Source organism: Aspergillus novofumigatus, assembly GCF_002847465.1.
Source record: "Aspergillus novofumigatus IBT 16806 chromosome Unknown P174scaffold_8, whole genome shotgun sequence".
Classification (NCBI taxonomy): Eukaryota; Fungi; Ascomycota; class Eurotiomycetes; order Eurotiales; family Aspergillaceae; genus Aspergillus; species Aspergillus novofumigatus.
In genome coordinates this window covers 90,278-108,494 of record NW_020194281.1, presented here as the reverse complement: position 1 = coordinate 108,494, position 18,217 = coordinate 90,278, and the positions used below count along the sequence as shown (strand labels likewise).

Below are 18,217 nucleotides of genomic sequence, written 5' to 3'. Positions count from 1 at the left end.
AATCCCAAGCCCCAATGTCGGATTCTTGAATTTCAGATTGGTCTACCGGTTGCATCGCCAAGTTGTCCTTATGCACGGTCAACCCTGATGCGTTTCTCTGCAACCATATTGGTCATCTCTTTCCGAGTATTCGCGTCCTGCACGAGTCTGAAGAACTGCCCGAGGCAGTCACTCACCATCTGCAAGGCTATAAATACCCCCGATCGCACCCAGAGACTCGTCGTGTCCACTGAAACCACCACCCTCGTCCTTCCCTCCCCTTATTTCTCACCTGGTCAGTTTTTGCTTCGGTTATTATACTCAATCGTCTCTCCCTACTTCAGCCGACTCGATCGCATCTCGGTCGTTTTTCACAATCCACCACTAATGGACGATATGCCATCCACGGTAGGCCTTGTGTCCACGACTCTACATTGGCGGGGCTGATTTTCTGTATAATAAGCACCCAGAATACAAAGTTTCCAATAACTTCAATTTCAGCAGCGCCAACCTGGATTTGTGAGTGATCTTGCTACTGACAAAGATTCTCTAGATACCTCAATCACATCAGCAGCAAATGATTACAATACCAAAGGCGACGTGAATGAACGCTTCCTAATGGCCGCAATAGAAATGTGTTTTGAGGGGGCAGTTGGATTAGCATGGCTATCCACTGTGAATGTCCAGCTCGGAAAGGCGTTCAGGTAACAGGAAAAGTCGCCAAGGACAACGAGGCTAGCGCGAGCCGGGGAGACAGCAAAAGGGAAGCAAACCCAATATATGGGATATCTATGGGACAGGAATTGCCTTTCCGGGTATTTACGTATCAAGCATCACGCGCGCGAAATAGCCTTGCAATGCATTGCACAATCCCCACCTGTCTTGCTGCATTATGACCCGTAATGTTCAGCCATATGCTTCTCCCCGCCAGGAGTCTATCTTCGACACTCCTGATGACGTTTGGATGAGGGAACAACCAGTGGAGGACAGTTGAGAGCTAATACTGGTTGTGGGTAGTGGTGGTGACGAATTTAATCATGAGGTTTGGCGCGAGGACCGCTCTAATGTCCGGGGAGCTTCCATTGACCAGAGCACGACGCAATCTGAGTATCATCGAGGCTCTTTCTCGGGATATCCCCCGGAGGTGATGGGCGCCCCGTCCTATTCGATTGAACAGCATGAAGCTCCTGTTGGATTTTTTCCAAGCCCTACCCTTCCCTATCAGTCCACAGCCTTGCACCAGTGGGCTTCTCACTGGGCTGACCGGGGCCTTGCTCCTATTGTATGCCCCCAGCCTACTACGATGGTTGGAGCGTTCAGTGACGAGCTTGAGGTCCCGTCTTCTTTGACTGGCGATGCAGCGCTGGGATCCGACGTTTACAACTCCTCTGCCCTGCTCCAGTCGCCCACTCAGTTGGCCACCGCAGCAACCTCTAGGGTTGTGCAAGAGATTCCTACCCAGCTGGCCTGCCAAGTCGTTGACCGAGGGCCTTTCTATGCCATTGCTGAGAGCAGCAATTTGTTCGTACTCTGTACCCTGACCACTTATAGACAGTAACTCGCTAACTAGCCCAACAGGAACCCAGTGAACCCGTCAGATACCACACTTTTTGCATCTGAAATCGCGCATGCGCCGTCTGCAAGTGGAATTGCTCAGAGCCCCTTCCAACCAATCCAGCCAAAGCCAACGCAGCAGCAGAGCCCAGAGCCAAGTCCCGCAGCGCTAACAAAGCCGTTCCGTTGCAAAAAGTGTCCGAAGAGCTACGGTTCCCAGGGGGCATTTAGAAGGCACGATGTGGGGGTGCACGGTGTAGGGAGGAGAACTGGTGGTCGACCTTCGAATAACTCGAGGCGACTAATTTGAATACTGTGGAGGTCAAAAATTTGGCTATCTGCTTTCTGTTGATAATGCTGGTCGGAGTTACTTGTGGTTTAATGCGAAAATATTGTCATAGCTGTGGCTTTTTGTTCGTATAGAATGTCCAGGAGATAGATACACACTACTTCTATGATATATCTAGGAAGTCCAAAAGCTGATTCAAGACATGCGCACTTACCCCAACCTTCCTGTCCAAGAGCCTGCAGTAATAGTTGTGTATAAACCTGTTCATGCCTGTGACTAGTTCTTTTGCTCTAAGTGGAAGAACCAGTGCAGCTAACACATAGCTGCTTAAACAACACCAACCTAACGTTTAGCAGCGCTGGCAGGGCCTAAGAAGGACGTATTGAAGTAAGTTCTTGGCCTCAAAAATTCATCCGTACGTTGCTACGTCAGCGGTTTATTAGAGTTGCCCCGACTCCACGGCAGTACAGGTGAATTGAGAGCCGATCCCCGACGCAAGATCTCAAGACTGGATAATGTGTTCTCTGCATTCGAGTGCCATGGTCATTGTTGCCGCCATATGCCGTCTCATAGCCTCATTTTGCGAAAACACCGCACGCCCTTTACCGCTGCCTTGAAGGAAGCAGGAGGCAAAGAGAAGAGTTTTTACCCACATTAGGGGTCAAGAAAAGAATTTCTCATCACATAGGCGCTTCATTGTCCTGGATATGGGATTGATGTGCAATTAGTTTAGGCCAGAGCCTACAAGCAAGCTCCCACAGTCCTCATCAGGACCTCCGCTATCCGTGCTGGGACTAGAGTTGCATAACCAAACTGCTAAAATTGAATCTGACCCTCACTGATCTCGCAGCAGTTTGGGTTCAGTCCCTAGCCTACGAGCAAGCTCCCGGCGGCCCCGCCGGCTGCCCTGGTATGGGGTTCGGCACCCCCTGTCCTGGCGACTGCATCGCCCCGGGACGGCTGCCCCCACCATCTAGGGGGGACCATCCAGGTCTCATTCTATTCATCTTATCATGCTGCCTCTGACTGTCTTAATCACAGAGTAGAGTGGCATAACCAACCCGCAAAAATCGAAACCAAACCTCACCGAACTCGCAGCAGTGCAGGTTTGGGGGTAAGCCTAAGGAATCACTTCAGCTTCAGTTTCTCTACTCCAGAACTATTTTAGGTTTAGTTAAAACCACTGGTTATAGTTTTTATAGTTTTAACTAACCTATTTAACCAACCCGCACTCTTTTACCTAGAAATCACTAAATTCTATAGATATTCTAATAATTTTGATATCATTAAATAGCCCCTAATTCAAGCTATCCAATAATATTTAAATTATTAGAAAATACCTAGTGGTTATTAAGATATAAGGGAATGATCATCCCTATCATAGGTTAGTATGAAAGTGGTGTAGATATATATATATGTAACTGATAGTTGACAACCATCATGGTTTGGAAATGATTTCTTAACCACCACCTATTCAGCCCTATAGATATTGAATTGATATTTTAGATATATATTAAAATGACTATAATTACTATATATTTCATATAAAAATAATTAATTTCCTATAAGCATGTTTAATAGGCCCTGGGCATAAGGTAGGAGAAATTGAAATCTAAGAACCATTGAAATTCACTGAGGGGTAGCGTTTTAACCAACCCGAAACCAACCTAAATCTAACTATAGTTAGTTATGATCAGCCTAGCTAGGCCTGATCATTAGGGGGAACCTATAGGCCCTGTGAAGGATATGCCGCCTGTTGGTTTGTATGGAACAACTGCTGATATATTCCAGTTCTGTTACTCGGGTGAACCTTGAAAAGGTGTTGAACTACCCGAGATAAACAGGGTTTTCATTTTTTTTCTAACTTACACTAGGCAGCTAGTCATGATTCGGTTGTGCCAGAGAAAGAGTGTAATTGAAATTTTGTTTCGCTTGAAATATTTTATATCGACACCTCTTAGAAATATATTAATGGAAGGCAGAAGTTCGTTTGAACGCAATCCCATGTCGCGAAGAATACTTGGATGATGTTTGAAATGTGGGGAATGGAGAGCTAAAGGCTACTGATATAAAGCATCCTATTATCTGTGCCCTAGGCTCACCCTCCGCGTTGAGCGTGAGCCTCGGGCATAGATAATTGGTGTGTCGAGAGTGAAGATTTGTATCATATATTGTAGCATTGTTCGTCATCTAGTCTGATAACATGGTAGAAAAATCTACTAAGCAGTTCGTAATTGATGTATGTGGTGTTCATGCTTTGTTAGCAGCTTTAGTGCGGGGCAAAACCAGCCACTGACGAGTTGTAGAGCAACATCATTGGGCTGCGCTGAGATCCAGTGTGCTGTATGCCGAAACGGGTCAATTGTTTGGAGATCAGGTACATCATTTCCCGAGCTGTGCAACCATCGGGTGGAGTCCATGTATGTTGGCCGAACAGGCGATCTCTAATTCCTCCCATCGCTTGAAGGCGTTTCCTCCGTCTTCAACCATCAGCTGAACAGCAGTTCCATATTACACTGCATCCGATGCCTTCCTGCAACCCATTCAGTGGCCTCAAGGCCAAATTTTCAAAGAGGAGAAGCGGCCAGGATGCTCCAAAAGCACAAGTAAGTGGAGATTAGGGGATTTGATTGTTCATCTGCTAATGTTTCCATTTCTGATTTTGTGAAGACCGAGCCCAAGCCGGAAAATGCAAATAACGCTTCTTCAGCCGCAGTCCCATCGGAACAATCGGCCAGCGCGGCTCCCCTTGTCACGGAAACGATTACCACCCCAGACGAAGAACCTGAGAAGGGATCCATCCCTCAGCGAGATCCTCCGGTGAAGGACCGCTGGCGGGACGCTTTCAATCAACTATCTCCGGCCAAGCAAGCTGTCCTGAAGGAAATGGGATTCGGCAATCCCAAGTCCGGATCTATGGAGTCCAGCATCAAGGATCTCGTAGGAGAGGTAAACAGAAAACAGGAAGAGTGCGAGAAGAAGTTCTGGAACGTCAATGTGGGTGGTAAAAAGATTGTTCTTCGAGAATATACCACGCAGATCGTTGGCTGGCTGGAGAAGGCCGGCGACATTGCTGTGCAGTTTGCGCCACCCCAAGCGAGTCTACCATGGGACCTGGTCAAATCGATGATGAAGGTGGGCTAACCTCAATTTCTTTTTACGTTTTGATCTGGACCTCATGGCATCTTGTAGATTCCCGTGAACGAGAGCGAGCAGATGGGTGCCTTGCTTGCCACCACAGAAAGAGTTGTCCGCATTACCAGTCGCGGCCAGGTCTATGAAAATGTCTACCTGCCCCAGGATCCTGAGGCCGAGCTGTCGCCGGTACAAACAAACCTTGAGGCGGCACTTGTAACGATCTACCAAACTGCTCTAGATCTGTTGGCCGAGTCAGGAAAGCTCCTCTCCGCAAACACTGCTAGACGCACGCTTGAAGCTATTGTAAATCCGGGCAAGGCGAAGGACAATCTTTCGAGCCTTGGTGAGCAAGAAGATGAGCTCCTCCGAGACGTTCAAGCATGCGAGAGCCAGCGCAGTTCCGACTCAGACAAACGCGCGAATGCAATGCTGGATGCCCTGCAGGCCCCAATGGCTCGGGTGGACGAGGGCGTGCACCATCTCCTGAAACATATGAGTGAAAGCGAGCGCATTGAGCTCTTGGAGTGGATTTCGCCCATTCCGTTTGGGAAGCACCACGACAACGTGAAAGAGCAGCGAACCCCTGGCACGGGTGAGTGGCTGCTCCAACACAAGGATTTCCGTAGTTGGGAGTCGACAAAGTCGTCGGCTCTCTTCTGGCTACAAGGGAATCCGGGTACCGGCAAGACATATCTCACATCTGCCGTCATCGACTTGGTCCGCGCCCAAACCAGCAAGCCTCCAAATGACGAGGGCTTTGCATTTTTCTACTGCAGCCGGGACGAATCACGCTCGCAGCCGCTGTCCATTCTCCAAAGCTTTGTACGTCAGCTTTCGACCACTGCAAGTAATCCTGAGGCTATGCAGGCAAAACTTCAAGGGTCTTGTAAAAAGGCTCGGGAGAATGGCACGAACTTCCGCTCGGAACAGTGCAAGGAACAAATCCTCGCCTCCTTGAATATCTACCCGAGAACCACGCTAGTGATTGATGCCTTGGACGAGTGTGATCCGGCCTCACGGTATCAACTAATAGAGGCACTGCAGTCGTTCTTATCGGAATCCAACCACGTTGTGAGGATCTTTATCTCAAGCCGGCCCGACCCAAACATCGAATATCAGTTAGAAAGCAGGCCCAACGTTTGCATTCGCGCAGACGACTCTCTCGATGACCTTAAGAAATTCCTTCAGGAAGAACTCGACAGGCTCACAAAGACTGCTCCATTCTTAAACCCCTGAAGCCCGACATCATCGGAAGGTTGCTAGAGCGTTGCCAGGGCATGTTCCAGTGGGCCGCTTTGCAGATCCACCAGATTGCGAAGTGCCAGTCCCGTGCAGGTGTCTGGGAGCGCCTTGAGAACCTCCCAGAAGATCTTCAGAAGGCATACGACGAGGTCTGGCGACAGATTGAAAACCAGGGGAAGTCTGAACAGACCATCACAAAGCGAGCTCTTCGATGGGTGATGTCCGCATCCGAACCGATGAGCACCGTCGAGATTCTGGCTGCTATTCGTGTGAGCCCGGACGGAGATCTGCTGCCCTTAAATGACACAGTGGATGAGCAAGGTCTGGTATCTCTTTGTAATAATTTCCTTGCGCTGGATTCTCAGCTCAAGGTGTGGCGTTTTCCGCATCTCTCGGTCAGGGAATATTTGGAAACCAAGAAAGACTGGTCTGTTTCCCATGCCCATTACCACGCGGCCAGCATTTGCCTGTCCTATTTCGTCAAGAAGTATGAACATGATAACTTGGAACTGGACGCCAAGCTGGAGGTCAATTTGGAGCTCGAGTCAGAGAAGCCAGGCAACACAGAGGGACCCGAAAAGACAGCACGATCGGATGACGGCTTCCATACTCTTCATCCATTCCATATATACATGCGGCACTCTTGGGCCCACCATGTCAATGGGGCAAGAGGCATCGAGACGACCAAGCTGGCTTCTCTTTTGAAAACCTTCCTCGGGTCGCCAAATAAGAGTAGCGTGCAATACCAGAGATGGCATCAAAGAACTTGCAATGATTTTGACAAGTTTTCCGACACCCCCCATTTGAGACACTACATGACTGAAGAGGCAAAAATTACTTTCCGTGAGCTCTGCCCCGGTGATGCCGCCGTTATCGCCATGTGTAGTTTCTCGCTAGCTACTATTGTATGGGACTGGTGGGAACACGCAGAGATTGATATCTTCCGTGTAAATGACAGCGGGCATAACCTGCTCGCAATTGCTGCGCGGGCAGGCTGTCTGCCCATATGCGAGAAGGTGGTGCAGAAGCTGGTCGATCAAGGGGTCGACGTCAACGCCCAACGTGAATTTTATAGCATTGCCCTCCAGGCCGCGTCGTATAGAGGCCACGAAAGAATTGTGCAGATGCTGCTAAATCGAGGCGGCGATGCCAACGCCCACGGAGAAGAGTATGGCAATGCACTCCTGGTGGCATCATTACAAGGCCATCGAAAAATAGTCCAGATGCTACTAGATCGAGGTGCCGATGCCAACGCTCAAGCAGGAGAATCCGAATACGGTGGAGACTTTGGCAATGCACTTCAAGCCGCATCATATGAAGGCTATGCTAGTGTAGTGCAGATACTGCTGGATCAAGGTGCTGATATCCATACCAAAGGAGGCCGTTACGGCACTGCACTTCAAGCTGCATCGGTACAAGGCCAAGAAAGGATTGTGCAGATGTTGCTAGATCGAGGTGCTGATGTTAATGCTCACGGAGGAGATAGTGGCAGTCCACTCCTGATGGCATCATTACAAGGCCATCAAAAGGTAGTCGAGATGCTACTAGATCGAGGTGCCGATGTGAACGCCCGGAATCGATATTTTGGGAATGCACTCCATGCTGCAGTACATTACGACCGTCAAAGGATGGTCCAGATGCTGCTGGATCGAGGCTCCAACATCGACGTTGGAGGGATGTTTGGCAATGTCCAGCAGGCCGCATTATTGCGCGGCAACAAAGAGGTGATCCAGATGCTGCGGGATCGAGGTGCCGACATCCAGATTCAAGACAACGACCTCAGCCCTCCTTAGTGTATCAAACCTATACAGCGATATTTAATTTCAGTTTATGTTAGGCAGCCAGGACTCATCGGTTAATTTCTCTACATCGCATTTGATGACTTCTTCTCACCTATGATTGTCACTGCTTTTCTGCGGACGGCGTGCTAGACTTGATGAGAGTATGCGTAAAGGTAAGAGGAGCATATCTTCGCAAACAAATTTACAGTCTATCAGCTGGAATTTTAAACAATCTTGTAAAGGAATGTTCAACAAAAACAACCGGCGGACCATGGTCGCGGAGAAGTTGACAGGGAAGTGATCAAAGGATGCAGGTTACGAGCAGCGAAGAAAAAAAGCTGGTTGTGACGGATTCTGTAGAGGTATGAGTTGTCTATTATTCCCCCATCCACACATTGCCAGATGGATCGCTAGCTGACGAAATGGTGGTTTCTCAGGAGCCAACGGGTACCTTGAACCAGAAAATAGGACAGAATGTGACGAATATCCACCAGGTACATTCAATATCGCCACGGTAATCCCGACTAGCTCTTACAGGAGCTCCCAGCTCCATCACTAATAATGACTGTCTTCAACATTCACCGATGAAGGTGGTGATGGTGCCAGCTGTAAATGCATTCCCTGGTGTCAGAACTCCGGCACACAGCGCCATCAAATTCGGAATTTCGCCAAAACGCTGTGTTCTTTCCGAAGACGATAAATTTGTCATTTAAATTGAAGGAGGATGTGGTTATCTTGGTCTAGGCAAACGGCCTACCCCAGAAACGACATCCGCGGTCGGCAGCCAACCGTCCACCATCAACCCAGCTGGATATAACGACACTTTACGGAATGCAAGCGCCTTCACTAACACTAATATGCCATCCTATATTGCCCTCCGGCTGGGTAAGTTAATGAGAGGTTGCTATCAATTCAAAACTGGCAACAGCGAAGACATTACTGAGCTATATGTGGTCGATGGTGAGGGTGTCAAGTACGCGAGCGTGTCGTCACCTGGAGGCTCTGCTTCACTTGAGTTTGATGTAGAGAATGACCCGACTACTGGGTCCTCTCTTATCGCCGTGACAGAGAAGCAGGTCAATATCACCTATGCCGCTACCAGGACGAATCTTTCGTCAGCGAGTCCATCACCCTCGCCATCGAGTGCGGAGACATTGCACAAATCTTGCACCATGACTTTTGCCTTTTTTGTAGGTTTTGCAAGTGCATTTATATGGCTGTAAGCCTTAATTTTCACAAGTTTTTGAATGCGTCGTACTGGCTGGGATTATGTTGTGAAGCTACGCGCATTCTTTGTTGGATTGGCCAGTGCGCAGGACGAAGCACATGACCATATGGTTTGCTACTTGAAAAAGTGGTGTCCTCATCGCCAGCCGCTGTTCACCAGGGTTGGTATCGAAAGCTTTCCATTTTCCAAGCATCTTGTGGAGTTCAAGGTTGATGTATGAATCCCGAGAGCTTATGCAAACTAAAGCGCAATTGGGCAAGTTATCAGCTGTATCTTGGGGAGGATGCGTCATGGGCAGGTTGTCCTTTTGTTGAACTATCCTAGCATTCTCTTCTTGCTGTATAATATATATACATATATTTCATGTACTCCATACTCTCCCACATACATTCACTGATATCTGCTGTCACAATTCTAATTTATATGGACGATTCATAGATTTCCTGTCTCACGTGCTTAATTATCATATTCAGAAAGTTCGAAGAGTAAGGCTGAGACCAAACTCTACATAAACAACATCCTTTCCCGTGTAGAAACAGGAGGAATATGCCACATGCTATGTGGTAAAACAATCAATTTATAGGTCCTACCCAGGCAGGCATAAGAAGCATTTGGTATTTTCAACCCTCATCTACCAGCGCACCTTTTCCCCGTTATAGTTCACAAATTGACCGGATGTAGTTGCCTTTGTGGCTGCCTCGATCTACAAAGGCGTTAACTAGCAGTCCTTAATTTGTCATAACTGACATATTGCCTCATACCTGACTTGTAATTCCGTGAACGGTATCCTGGACGATCACCGGAGCCTTCTCCAGTCCATGGGCTTGCGCAGCGCGACTACCCATATCCGTTTGAACCATCCTAATCATTAAGAGAAAAGGGTGCCGGTGTCAGCCATTCCGATATCTGTGGTATGGTGGTGCGAATGTCAAACCTACCCCGGATCGATTGCCAAAGCGACCAAGCCCTCATTCTCCGCATCAATCTTCTTGATCAGATAATTTCCAGCCACTTTTGACATTCCGTAGGCGGCAGTCAACGAGGGTATCTGTTCAATCTCATGAATGCTCGCCAGGAGCGTGGAGATATAAGCGAACTTGGGAGTACTGGCTTTCTGCAGCAACGGTGCCACGGCCCTGAACAATCTAAGTAGCCCCAGCGTGTTCACCTCAAAATGGGAAAGGACGTCCGAGTCGGCCATTTCCAGCACTCGGCCGTAGTGGTGCAAATTCCCGCATTGGCAATGACAATGTCGATGTGCTCGATGTGATGCTGCGTCTGGATCTCGGATACGGCCTCTGCAGCGTTTGAGGCGCTGTCGGCGATAAGCGGCACGACGATTAGACGCGAGCCGCCACCCTTTGGTAGCGTGACAAGATCTTTCGCATTCTCGGAGGAGACATCCCGAACAGTTCCAATGACAGTGGTGTCCGGCTGCGCAAGATAATGTGTCACGAGGCCTCTCCCAAGGCCTATAGACTGAATTAAACTCAGAATACACCATACCAGGAGAATTTTATTTCTCACCTCGATTAGCTCCGGTGACAAGAATAACGCGGCTCATCTTGAAGTGTGCTGCAGCTCAATAGTGCTGTCTGGAGAACTTGGAAACAGTATAACGGGCGGCCAATCGGACACGCAACAGTGGTCGCACTTTGCCTGACTGAAATCTCCGAATTTATGTTGTTGCATACAGTTTCCACTCAGGATGGGCTACTATCGGGTCTCGCATCTTCGGATCGGAACCGAGAAAAGATAGTGCCCGTGTGGGTTCCTTGGGTTCACCGTCCTCTTATGACAGATGGTTATTCTTCACCGATGATTAAGCGGAACGGAGCGCAGCTACGGCGAAGACGTTGGTTGTCGTCTGAAAGGATACGAAATATCAGTGATCCGTGGCATTCCGCTCTCCAGAGCGTCGGATATCGGAGGGATTCAGAGAGAGCCTTTTTGAACAAATTTGCAGGGGAATGTCGATCGTCGATCACTTGCACCCTACCGCTGACTCAGCGGTGGCAGTCTCATCTGGTAGTTCACTGAACCATCCATATCGAGAAATATATATGTCTTCCAGTGCTGTCAATCCTGAAGTAGCTCCGAATACAATCGAGGTACCTCGAAAGTTTACACTGAACTGCACAAACGACGACGTTTACCATGCGGAATGTCCTGGTGATCGGGGCCACTGGCTCTCAGGCAGGTCTTCCACCATGGCACAGGGCTATGCAGGTCGCTTACCTTGGTGACTACAGGGCGGATCCGTGGTTGCAGAATTCCTGAAGCATCCCGATCTCTATCATATCCGGGCAATCACCCGCGACCCTTCCAAGCCTGCGGCGCGAGAACTCGTTGCCCGCGGCGTTGAGGTCCAGCGTGCCGACTTGGAGGACGGCCGAGAAGTCCTTACGGCGGCCTTCGCCGGTGCACACATTATCTATGCACTGACCGACTTTTGGCAGAAGCGGTCCGCCCCGGCCGAGATTGAGCAGGGCAAGGCTATTGCCGATGCTGCCGCGGCGACAACCACCCTCCAACACTTTGTCTGGAGCGCTTTGTCGGACCCCGTCGCCTTGTCTGGAGGGCAGTTCCTCAATGTGCATCACTGGAAGGGCAAGAGCTTGATTACCGCGTATATCAAGACCGAGAAACCCGACTTGTGGGCGAAGACCACTACCATCCTTTTCCCCAATTACTTTGAAAATACGCTGACCAACCCCGGCCGGTATCTGCCCGCCAAGGTAAGATATACTTCGGGTCGGATATAGACTGATTTGGAATTGTTGAGTGCTCACGGATGTCCCGGTTCAGGATGACGAGGGCATCTACACCCTCAAATTCCCTCACAGCCCGAACACGGTGCTGCCCAATGTGGCTATCGCTGACACGGGCAAGCTCGTCCATCTGGTCGTCGAAGCCGGTTCAACCTACATCACGAAGACTATCGCTTTCTGGGCTCAAGCCCTGTCCGAGGCCGAGAAGCTAGCTGAATTGGGCAATTGTAGGGTCACCCCAAGTAATACCATTTCCGCCCATCGTGCTAATGCAATGGTTAGACTACAATGTTCCAACTCGCTACCACCCTTCCAGCGCCAGAGAATTCCAGCAGCTCCTCATGTCCCGTGACGGCATGTCGGAGGACATTGCATTGGACTTCACCGAGCAGTTGCTGATCTTTGAAAAGTGTGGAAATGTCTACGCAAGGGACGAATTTGTGCAAGCCAAGGAGGTGGGTCAACGCTCTCTCCTGTCCGCCCAACACGAACCGTTGATCAAACACGACATGTACTGACATGCACTAGATCCCGGTACTGACACTTCAAACCTGGTCTGAGTTCATTCGCCAGCATAAGCTGTTGGAGCAGCATTAAGCGGTCTATCGCGCCACACAAGACTCTTTCCGTATCTTAGGACAGGCCATCAGATACCAGCAAGGTAGACAATAAAATACGATCTTGCTCCGATTGATGGACTCGTCCTCATCCGTGCATTGCCGAAATTCCGTATCAAACTTGGTAAGGGATTGCCAAGTGTGCAGAGGTTTTCAATTGCCTTGCTGAATGGGCCTCGAGAAGATTCGGAACCCATTCAGCTGTGCCAAGTAAGAATTTGGGACCCATTCAACAATTACTAAAATAAGGGAAAACGAATCTGAAAATTTTAATCTTATACACAATAATATTTTACAATTTCTCTTTAATTTTTAATTCCCGTGTCTTGGCATAATTGAGAGTTGGGGCCCGCCCGTTTAAAATTTCTTGGGAGGGCTTAAGGCCAGATCCTCTCCGATTATTCAGCGGAAACGATTAACGTATTTCCCGGGCGAGCGGTCCACCCAGGCGAGCGGCCCATCTCTGTATTCCATATAAAATGGCACCCTTCAAGGCTTTGATATCTCAACAACCAAGCATCTAGAGGGTCTAAGTTTAGGTATAAGAAATATTATAGACATATAGAATCACACTTATAAGCCACAGCCTCCTAGTATATGTATATACTTCGGTAACATAAATTACACCTGTATTTTTGGTAATACTAGCTTTTTAGATATTAAGAGAGAGGAATGGTGTTTTAAGGCCTTGTAAAAGAGTATTTATATGCTCTAGACTATATATACTCTGAATACCTTACTTACATAAATAGCATATATGAGCATGGTTGAGATATCAAAGCCTTGAAGGGTGCCATTTTATATGGAATACAGAGATGGGCCGCTCGCCTGGGTGGACCGCTCGCCCGGGAAATACGTTATAAGTGGCCCAGGAGGTCGATGGCGATCTCTTCACAGTCAATGCTCTGTCCACATTGCCACATGGCACTTGTTCTGCACTCAGAGTCCTGCAAGTTCCTGAAGCGAGTAATGACTCTTCCTTTTAGGTGAGCAATGGCCGGGAACCGCCCACAGAACAGGCGCTCGCCACTATCACAGAAGAGACCTCGAACACCGAGACGGAGAGCATGTGACTCCTGCTTCAGGAAGAAGGTATGTCCATATGTTATTGGACACGACGTGGGACCAAGCTTACGATCTGTCTCCGGGATTGACAGATCCAGTGCGATCCAGAGTTCCCGCAGTGTAATTGGTGCAAGCATCATAATCTCGCCTGTACATTCAATCGTATCCGGGGACAAGTCGACACAGGGTATGACTTCAACTCGAGATGATATGCGCCTTGCCGATTTCTTTCTACACCTTGATTCCTTTTGCATCATGTTGCCTCCCTCAGTCCTTCAAGTGCCGTCTAACATCACACATCAGATCGAGCGTTCTCGGCTAATGCGTGGCCAGGAACCGCGTCGCTTTACCAGCACCCAGCGCGAGTGGGGGGTTGAGCGCTAGTATATGGCATCGTGCGCAGAATCTACTGGGAGACCCATCACACCGAACGCCTGATCCGACATGGCCATTAAGACCAGCAAATACATTCCTGAACAACGTCACCTATCTCAGAGGACACCATGTATTCTCGGACGAAGGTCAGAGATGGATTGAGTCTCAGGTCGGGGAAAGCATTAAATTTGATAAGCTATTCTCTCTGGAGCTCCATTGGCTGAAACCGCTGCGTTCGTATACGGACCCCGGGCGGTTTCCCCCTCCCCGCCCAGAGCTGCCCAGTAGAGTCAACGTGGAAAGATATGTTCAGATCTATGTCTCATCTTCTCAGAGCCTCGTATTCCCTGTCATTAGCCGGTCGTTATTCGGGAAAACACTGGACCTCGCTTACAGTGCTGTGTGTTCCCCCGGTTCCGCGAGCGCCAAATCGTGTGTGTATGCCTTCCTCTCGCTTGTATCCCTGTTTGGCCTTGATGACAACATCCACGGCGCTATGGACTGTCAGTCCTATGCCTTGGCGGTGCAAAGCTTTATCACCCCGGTAATTGAGAAGATGACAGTCGACGGCCTCCAGTCATTGATCATGCTGGTGCGTACACGTGCTCCCTCACCTCCGAGGAAACCCCCACCAATGGCCTTCTTTGGGCGCCTAATTGAACGGCCAGGTGCAACTCCAATATTTTCTAGGTGATCTCCAGTCCGCAGCGGCGACGTTATCCATCGCGACGCGTCTTGTTTATACTCTGGGAGCCCATACTGTGCCCACCAATAAGGCATCACCCTCTTCTTTGCTCCCATACGATAAAAGCGATTTAAGATGCCACATCCGAGATCTCTTCTGGCTATGTTATTCATTCGACAAGGACATATGCCTGAGGACGGGTCAACCACCGTGTATCAATGATTCACATTGCGAACTTACTTTCCCCTCCGATTATGCGCGGCTGCACGATATCAATATCCAACAAAGCTTGCCCCAGATAGATGACCATATGGTTCCTCTCTTTCCGTGGGATCTCCGTCTCTCCCTGCTAAAATCAAAAGTGCACCAAAACTTGTATACCGCTCATTCCGTCCAGCAGTCCGTATCTGAGTTGTTATCGAGGATCCGAAGCCTCGATGAGACTCTAGAGCAATGGCGACTATCGCTCCCCGCGGAGGTCCGTCCGACTTTATACTTTTCCCGGGAAACGCCAGTGAGCGCCAATCTAAACACACTGGCGGTAATATTGAGACTCGGGTACTATCATTGTGTGACCGTTATCCATCAAGCGAGCAGCAGATGCCAAACCTTGGGGACCGATCTTGCGAGACCGAGACCCGACGGCATCGCCTCGAGCACAAGGATTTCTATTACTGCGAGCCGTTCAACGCTGTTATATCTTCACAGGGTGTTACCTGTGGTGAGCCCGGAATGCTTTTGGTACGGGTGCCGATGCCCAATATTCGGCTGACGCCTGATCATAACTGACGGTTGCCTCTCAAACCAGGGTCGTCCTCTTTTACGCCATCACCGCCGCCTTGACCCTCTTCTGCAATATCATCTCGAACCCTCGCGATTCGGACACCAATCTTGACATGGAATTGTTGCAGAATGTCCCCAGTTTGATACGCAGTATCCCGATCCGGAAGTTAACCCTCGGCGAGGTCATCCACCTGAAATATCTCGACGGCTTTAGCGCAGAGCTCGCGGGCATTTGTGTACGTGCCATATCCAAGTCTCAATATGACACCCCTGGGACGGATCCGTAGCCTTAAATCGAGGAACCAATCAATGCTATACACAGCGACTTTATTTCGTTTCCCATCGTGGTCCGGTATACTAGTTTCGAACGCTCAACTGAAGTTCTGGCGAGTGACGAAAGGGGAATGTCATACTGCCCTAGGTATAATACAATTATAATACAAATTGAAACGATATAGTGACACACGGTTGACAGAGACTGGAGGTGATGTTGCACACCTTTTCGAGACAACGTCATTAAGAACGGATGCCCCTGGGCGGCTTGAAGGTAAGGAGCATACCATAGCACCAATGCACGGCAGCTACCTACGCCTTGCAGTGGCTCACCCCCGCCTCGACCAATAATTTGCAGTATTGGAAATGCAACCACACCATCGGTGGCGGAAACAGGTCTTTCGATGTGCGCTCCACGCCGTTGTAGAAGATGTTTTTCAGCCTGAACTCGGCCACGCCCTGGTCTATATCGATATCGACCGTAATTTCGGCGAGGTTCTCCATGTCCCGAGGGACTCCTGGGTTCTCCGACGGGGAATGGGCTCCCCACAGGACGATGGATCTGGGGGTCTTCCCAACGACCACAAAGTGATTAGTTACATTCGTCCCTAGATCAGGACGTCAGTGATCCTCATTCTCGGCACCAATCTCTATCGACCCTGAAGCCCTGGCCGGTGTCCTACCTTCTTCGTAGGTACTGCTCAGTAGCTGCTTTTTATCCCACAGCATCGAGTCCTTGTTGGAGTCATCCCGTCCCAGTCGAGCCAGTATGTTCCGTTGGATAGCGTATCCTGTACATAGAAAATCGAAAGCCTTCAGTCAGTAACACCGTTGTGACTGTTCCTATCGGATTCCTAGCGACTCCCAGGTATTTAGCGTTCGCGACGCTCGAGAGCACTCACCATAACCGCCCCATACGCCCGCGCAGAACCTTTCGAGGAGCTTTGAACCCCTGTTAAGGGCGTCATCGACCAATTCCGGAGGAATCTGGCATAGCGGCACCTTTCGCACACAGGTGTCATTCAGAGAAGGATGATTCCCCGGGTTGTGCTGCTTGAAGTATCTGCTCTGGAACAGAGGATCATTTTCGGGTCCAAATGGCTCGAAATAGCAATGCATTGTCCATAACTGCCAGCCCCCGGCACCGGCTGCAGACGCTGCAGCCGAAAACTTGCAGAAAGTTGCTACCCCTGACCTCGTAATTCGGAAAAACGACATGACCCTGACAGAAAATATCCAAGTTCAGTACGGCCAAGGAAAATATGAGGAGATTTGCGATGAATAAATTCGAGAATATATACCCCTCCGATACTTTCCGACCCAGTAGGATATCCTGCCAAATGTTTTTCATATATCTCCCTCGCGAACTTTCAAATCAACACAACCCCGGCCGATTACTCAGCGGCGAGTGACCGCGTCTCTACTGTATAGCGATTTTGGTTTCGTAAGGCCGAACGGCCGAACCACCGAACCATTCAAAACCCAAGTAAGTGGGGGACTCCGGAGAGGACAGGCTTCGACAGACTGACTTTTCTGGCGGATCTTGGACAAGGCGAGGCGAAGAAAGCCTGAATGATTGTTTGAACAGTGATAGGACGCAATTGAGAGAGTCAAACCCTGAAAAGTCAAGATAGATATGTCTCGACCACCCGCTTTACAAACCAGCCCGGAGGACATGTCACTTCTGCTTCAGCTGTCAACGGCCACGGAAGAGGCGTCGTGGCACCCTCACTGATCGATAAACCTGCAGACCCCCTCGCAGATCTCTGGAATAAAGTAGGGTTCTTGTCACGTCTGAAATCGCGACTGCACGGACATTGATTAGGGCATTCTCAATGCAAACTCACGAAATAAATCACACAGACTTGTGCGTATGGTAGAACTTCCAAGACTCTCTTGATTTTCCCCTTGTTTTCTTGCGAAATTTGACACAGTGTACGGAGTAGAATGGGATGAGTCAAACTCTGAGGGGGCCGGCGGGTCCTTGCCTGCTTTTCCACCGTCTGCCACCCTTCCCATATGCAGCTGGTGCATGTGCAATTGACATCTGAAAAATGAGGAATAATGAATGCCCCAGGGACAGTAAGTCTCCAGCTCCGTCACAAAAGGGTCAAGAAAAGCAATGAAATGTGATGGTTGATAATCTTCTGAAACACAGTAGTTATCAACAATTGCCTGCATAACTACAAAGCAGTTCTTGATGGCTCTTTGGGCAAGGGGTAGAAACGTCTCGAGAAGTCGTCCTTATACAATTCGCCAATTCCCCCGCAATTTTTATAACCTGACTGTTGCTGCCTAACCCACGCCAGAGTACTCTTAAATCTCTCCCACTTTTCCAGTGCCTGGACATATCAAGACCACACCTTTTCTAGCCTCGCCTGCATACAAATGTCCATTTCATCTTCCCTGAGACTACTGTTAATAGTCGCCATCTTGT

At 49.3% G+C, this 18,217-nt stretch overlaps 10 protein-coding genes across 10 annotated transcripts; 8 read left to right on the top strand and 2 right to left on the bottom strand.

Moving 5' to 3' along the window:
• Positions 1-534: 534 nt before the first annotated feature.
• P174DRAFT_287489 (uncharacterized protein) lies at positions 535-1,001 on the top strand. Its single transcript, XM_024821576.1, has one exon. The coding sequence runs from the start codon at positions 642-644 to the stop codon at positions 873-875; it is 234 nt and encodes a 77-aa protein (XP_024678539.1). The 5' UTR covers positions 535-641; the 3' UTR covers positions 876-1,001.
• P174DRAFT_287498 (uncharacterized protein) lies at positions 815-1,877 on the top strand. Its single transcript, XM_024821577.1, has 3 exons — positions 815-1,261; positions 1,313-1,500; positions 1,558-1,877. The coding sequence occupies exons 1-3, from the start codon at positions 1,127-1,129 to the stop codon at positions 1,841-1,843; spliced, it is 609 nt and encodes a 202-aa protein (XP_024678538.1). The 5' UTR covers positions 815-1,126; the 3' UTR covers positions 1,844-1,877.
• A 2,368-nt stretch (positions 1,878-4,245) lies between these two features.
• P174DRAFT_287474 (uncharacterized protein) lies at positions 4,246-5,112 on the top strand. The gene is made up of 2 exons (XM_024821575.1): positions 4,246-4,428; positions 4,493-5,112. The coding sequence occupies exons 1-2, from the start codon at positions 4,348-4,350 to the stop codon at positions 4,964-4,966; spliced, it is 555 nt and encodes a 184-aa protein (XP_024678537.1). The 5' UTR covers positions 4,246-4,347; the 3' UTR covers positions 4,967-5,112.
• A 2,313-nt stretch (positions 5,113-7,425) lies between these two features.
• P174DRAFT_336966 (ankyrin repeat domain-containing protein) lies at positions 7,426-7,764 on the top strand (the record flags this gene model as incomplete). The annotated part of the gene is made up of 1 exon (XM_024821689.1): positions 7,426-7,764. A coding segment is annotated over one exon (339 nt), but the record flags the coding sequence as incomplete, so codon positions are not given.
• Positions 7,765-8,840: 1,076 nt separating this feature from the next.
• On the top strand, positions 8,841-9,206 carry P174DRAFT_434374 (uncharacterized protein; the record flags this gene model as incomplete). Its single annotated transcript, XM_024825870.1, has 1 exon — positions 8,841-9,206. The coding sequence occupies one exon, from the start codon at positions 8,841-8,843 to the stop codon at positions 9,204-9,206; it is 366 nt and encodes a 121-aa protein (XP_024678535.1).
• A 24-nt stretch (positions 9,207-9,230) lies between these two features.
• Positions 9,231-9,431, top strand: P174DRAFT_377576 (uncharacterized protein; the record flags this gene model as incomplete). The annotated part of the gene is made up of 1 exon (XM_024822760.1): positions 9,231-9,431. One exon carries the CDS (start codon positions 9,231-9,233, stop codon positions 9,429-9,431), a length of 201 nt encoding a protein of 66 aa, XP_024678534.1.
• Positions 9,432-9,644: 213 nt separating this feature from the next.
• On the bottom strand, positions 9,645-10,775 carry P174DRAFT_515188 (putative NADP(+)-dependent dehydrogenase; the record flags this gene model as incomplete). The annotated part of the gene is made up of 5 exons (XM_024832144.1): positions 9,645-9,914; positions 9,973-10,072; positions 10,150-10,356; positions 10,422-10,683; positions 10,739-10,775. 5 exons carry the CDS (start codon positions 10,773-10,775, stop codon positions 9,843-9,845), a joined length of 678 nt encoding a protein of 225 aa, XP_024678533.1. The 3' UTR covers positions 9,645-9,842.
• A 582-nt stretch (positions 10,776-11,357) lies between these two features.
• On the top strand, positions 11,358-12,850 carry P174DRAFT_444999 (NmrA/HSCARG family protein). The gene is made up of 5 exons (XM_024828227.1): positions 11,358-11,407; positions 11,464-11,949; positions 12,020-12,209; positions 12,265-12,437; positions 12,511-12,850. The coding sequence occupies exons 1-5, from the start codon at positions 11,369-11,371 to the stop codon at positions 12,577-12,579; spliced, it is 957 nt and encodes a 318-aa protein (XP_024678532.1). The 5' UTR covers positions 11,358-11,368; the 3' UTR covers positions 12,580-12,850.
• A 595-nt stretch (positions 12,851-13,445) lies between these two features.
• Positions 13,446-15,794, top strand: P174DRAFT_395335 (transcription factor domain-containing protein; the record flags this gene model as incomplete). The annotated part of the gene is made up of 5 exons (XM_024823679.1): positions 13,446-13,691; positions 13,757-13,851; positions 13,998-14,631; positions 14,708-15,471; positions 15,533-15,794. Exons 1-5 carry the CDS (start codon positions 13,593-13,595, stop codon positions 15,792-15,794), a joined length of 1,854 nt encoding a protein of 617 aa, XP_024678531.1. The 5' UTR covers positions 13,446-13,592.
• Positions 15,795-16,092: 298 nt separating this feature from the next.
• On the bottom strand, positions 16,093-16,998 carry P174DRAFT_434370 (uncharacterized protein; the record flags this gene model as incomplete). The annotated part of the gene is made up of 3 exons (XM_024825869.1): positions 16,093-16,388; positions 16,464-16,571; positions 16,683-16,998. The coding sequence occupies 3 exons, from the start codon at positions 16,996-16,998 to the stop codon at positions 16,093-16,095; spliced, it is 720 nt and encodes a 239-aa protein (XP_024678530.1).
• Between the last annotated feature and the right edge of the window lie 1,219 nt (positions 16,999-18,217).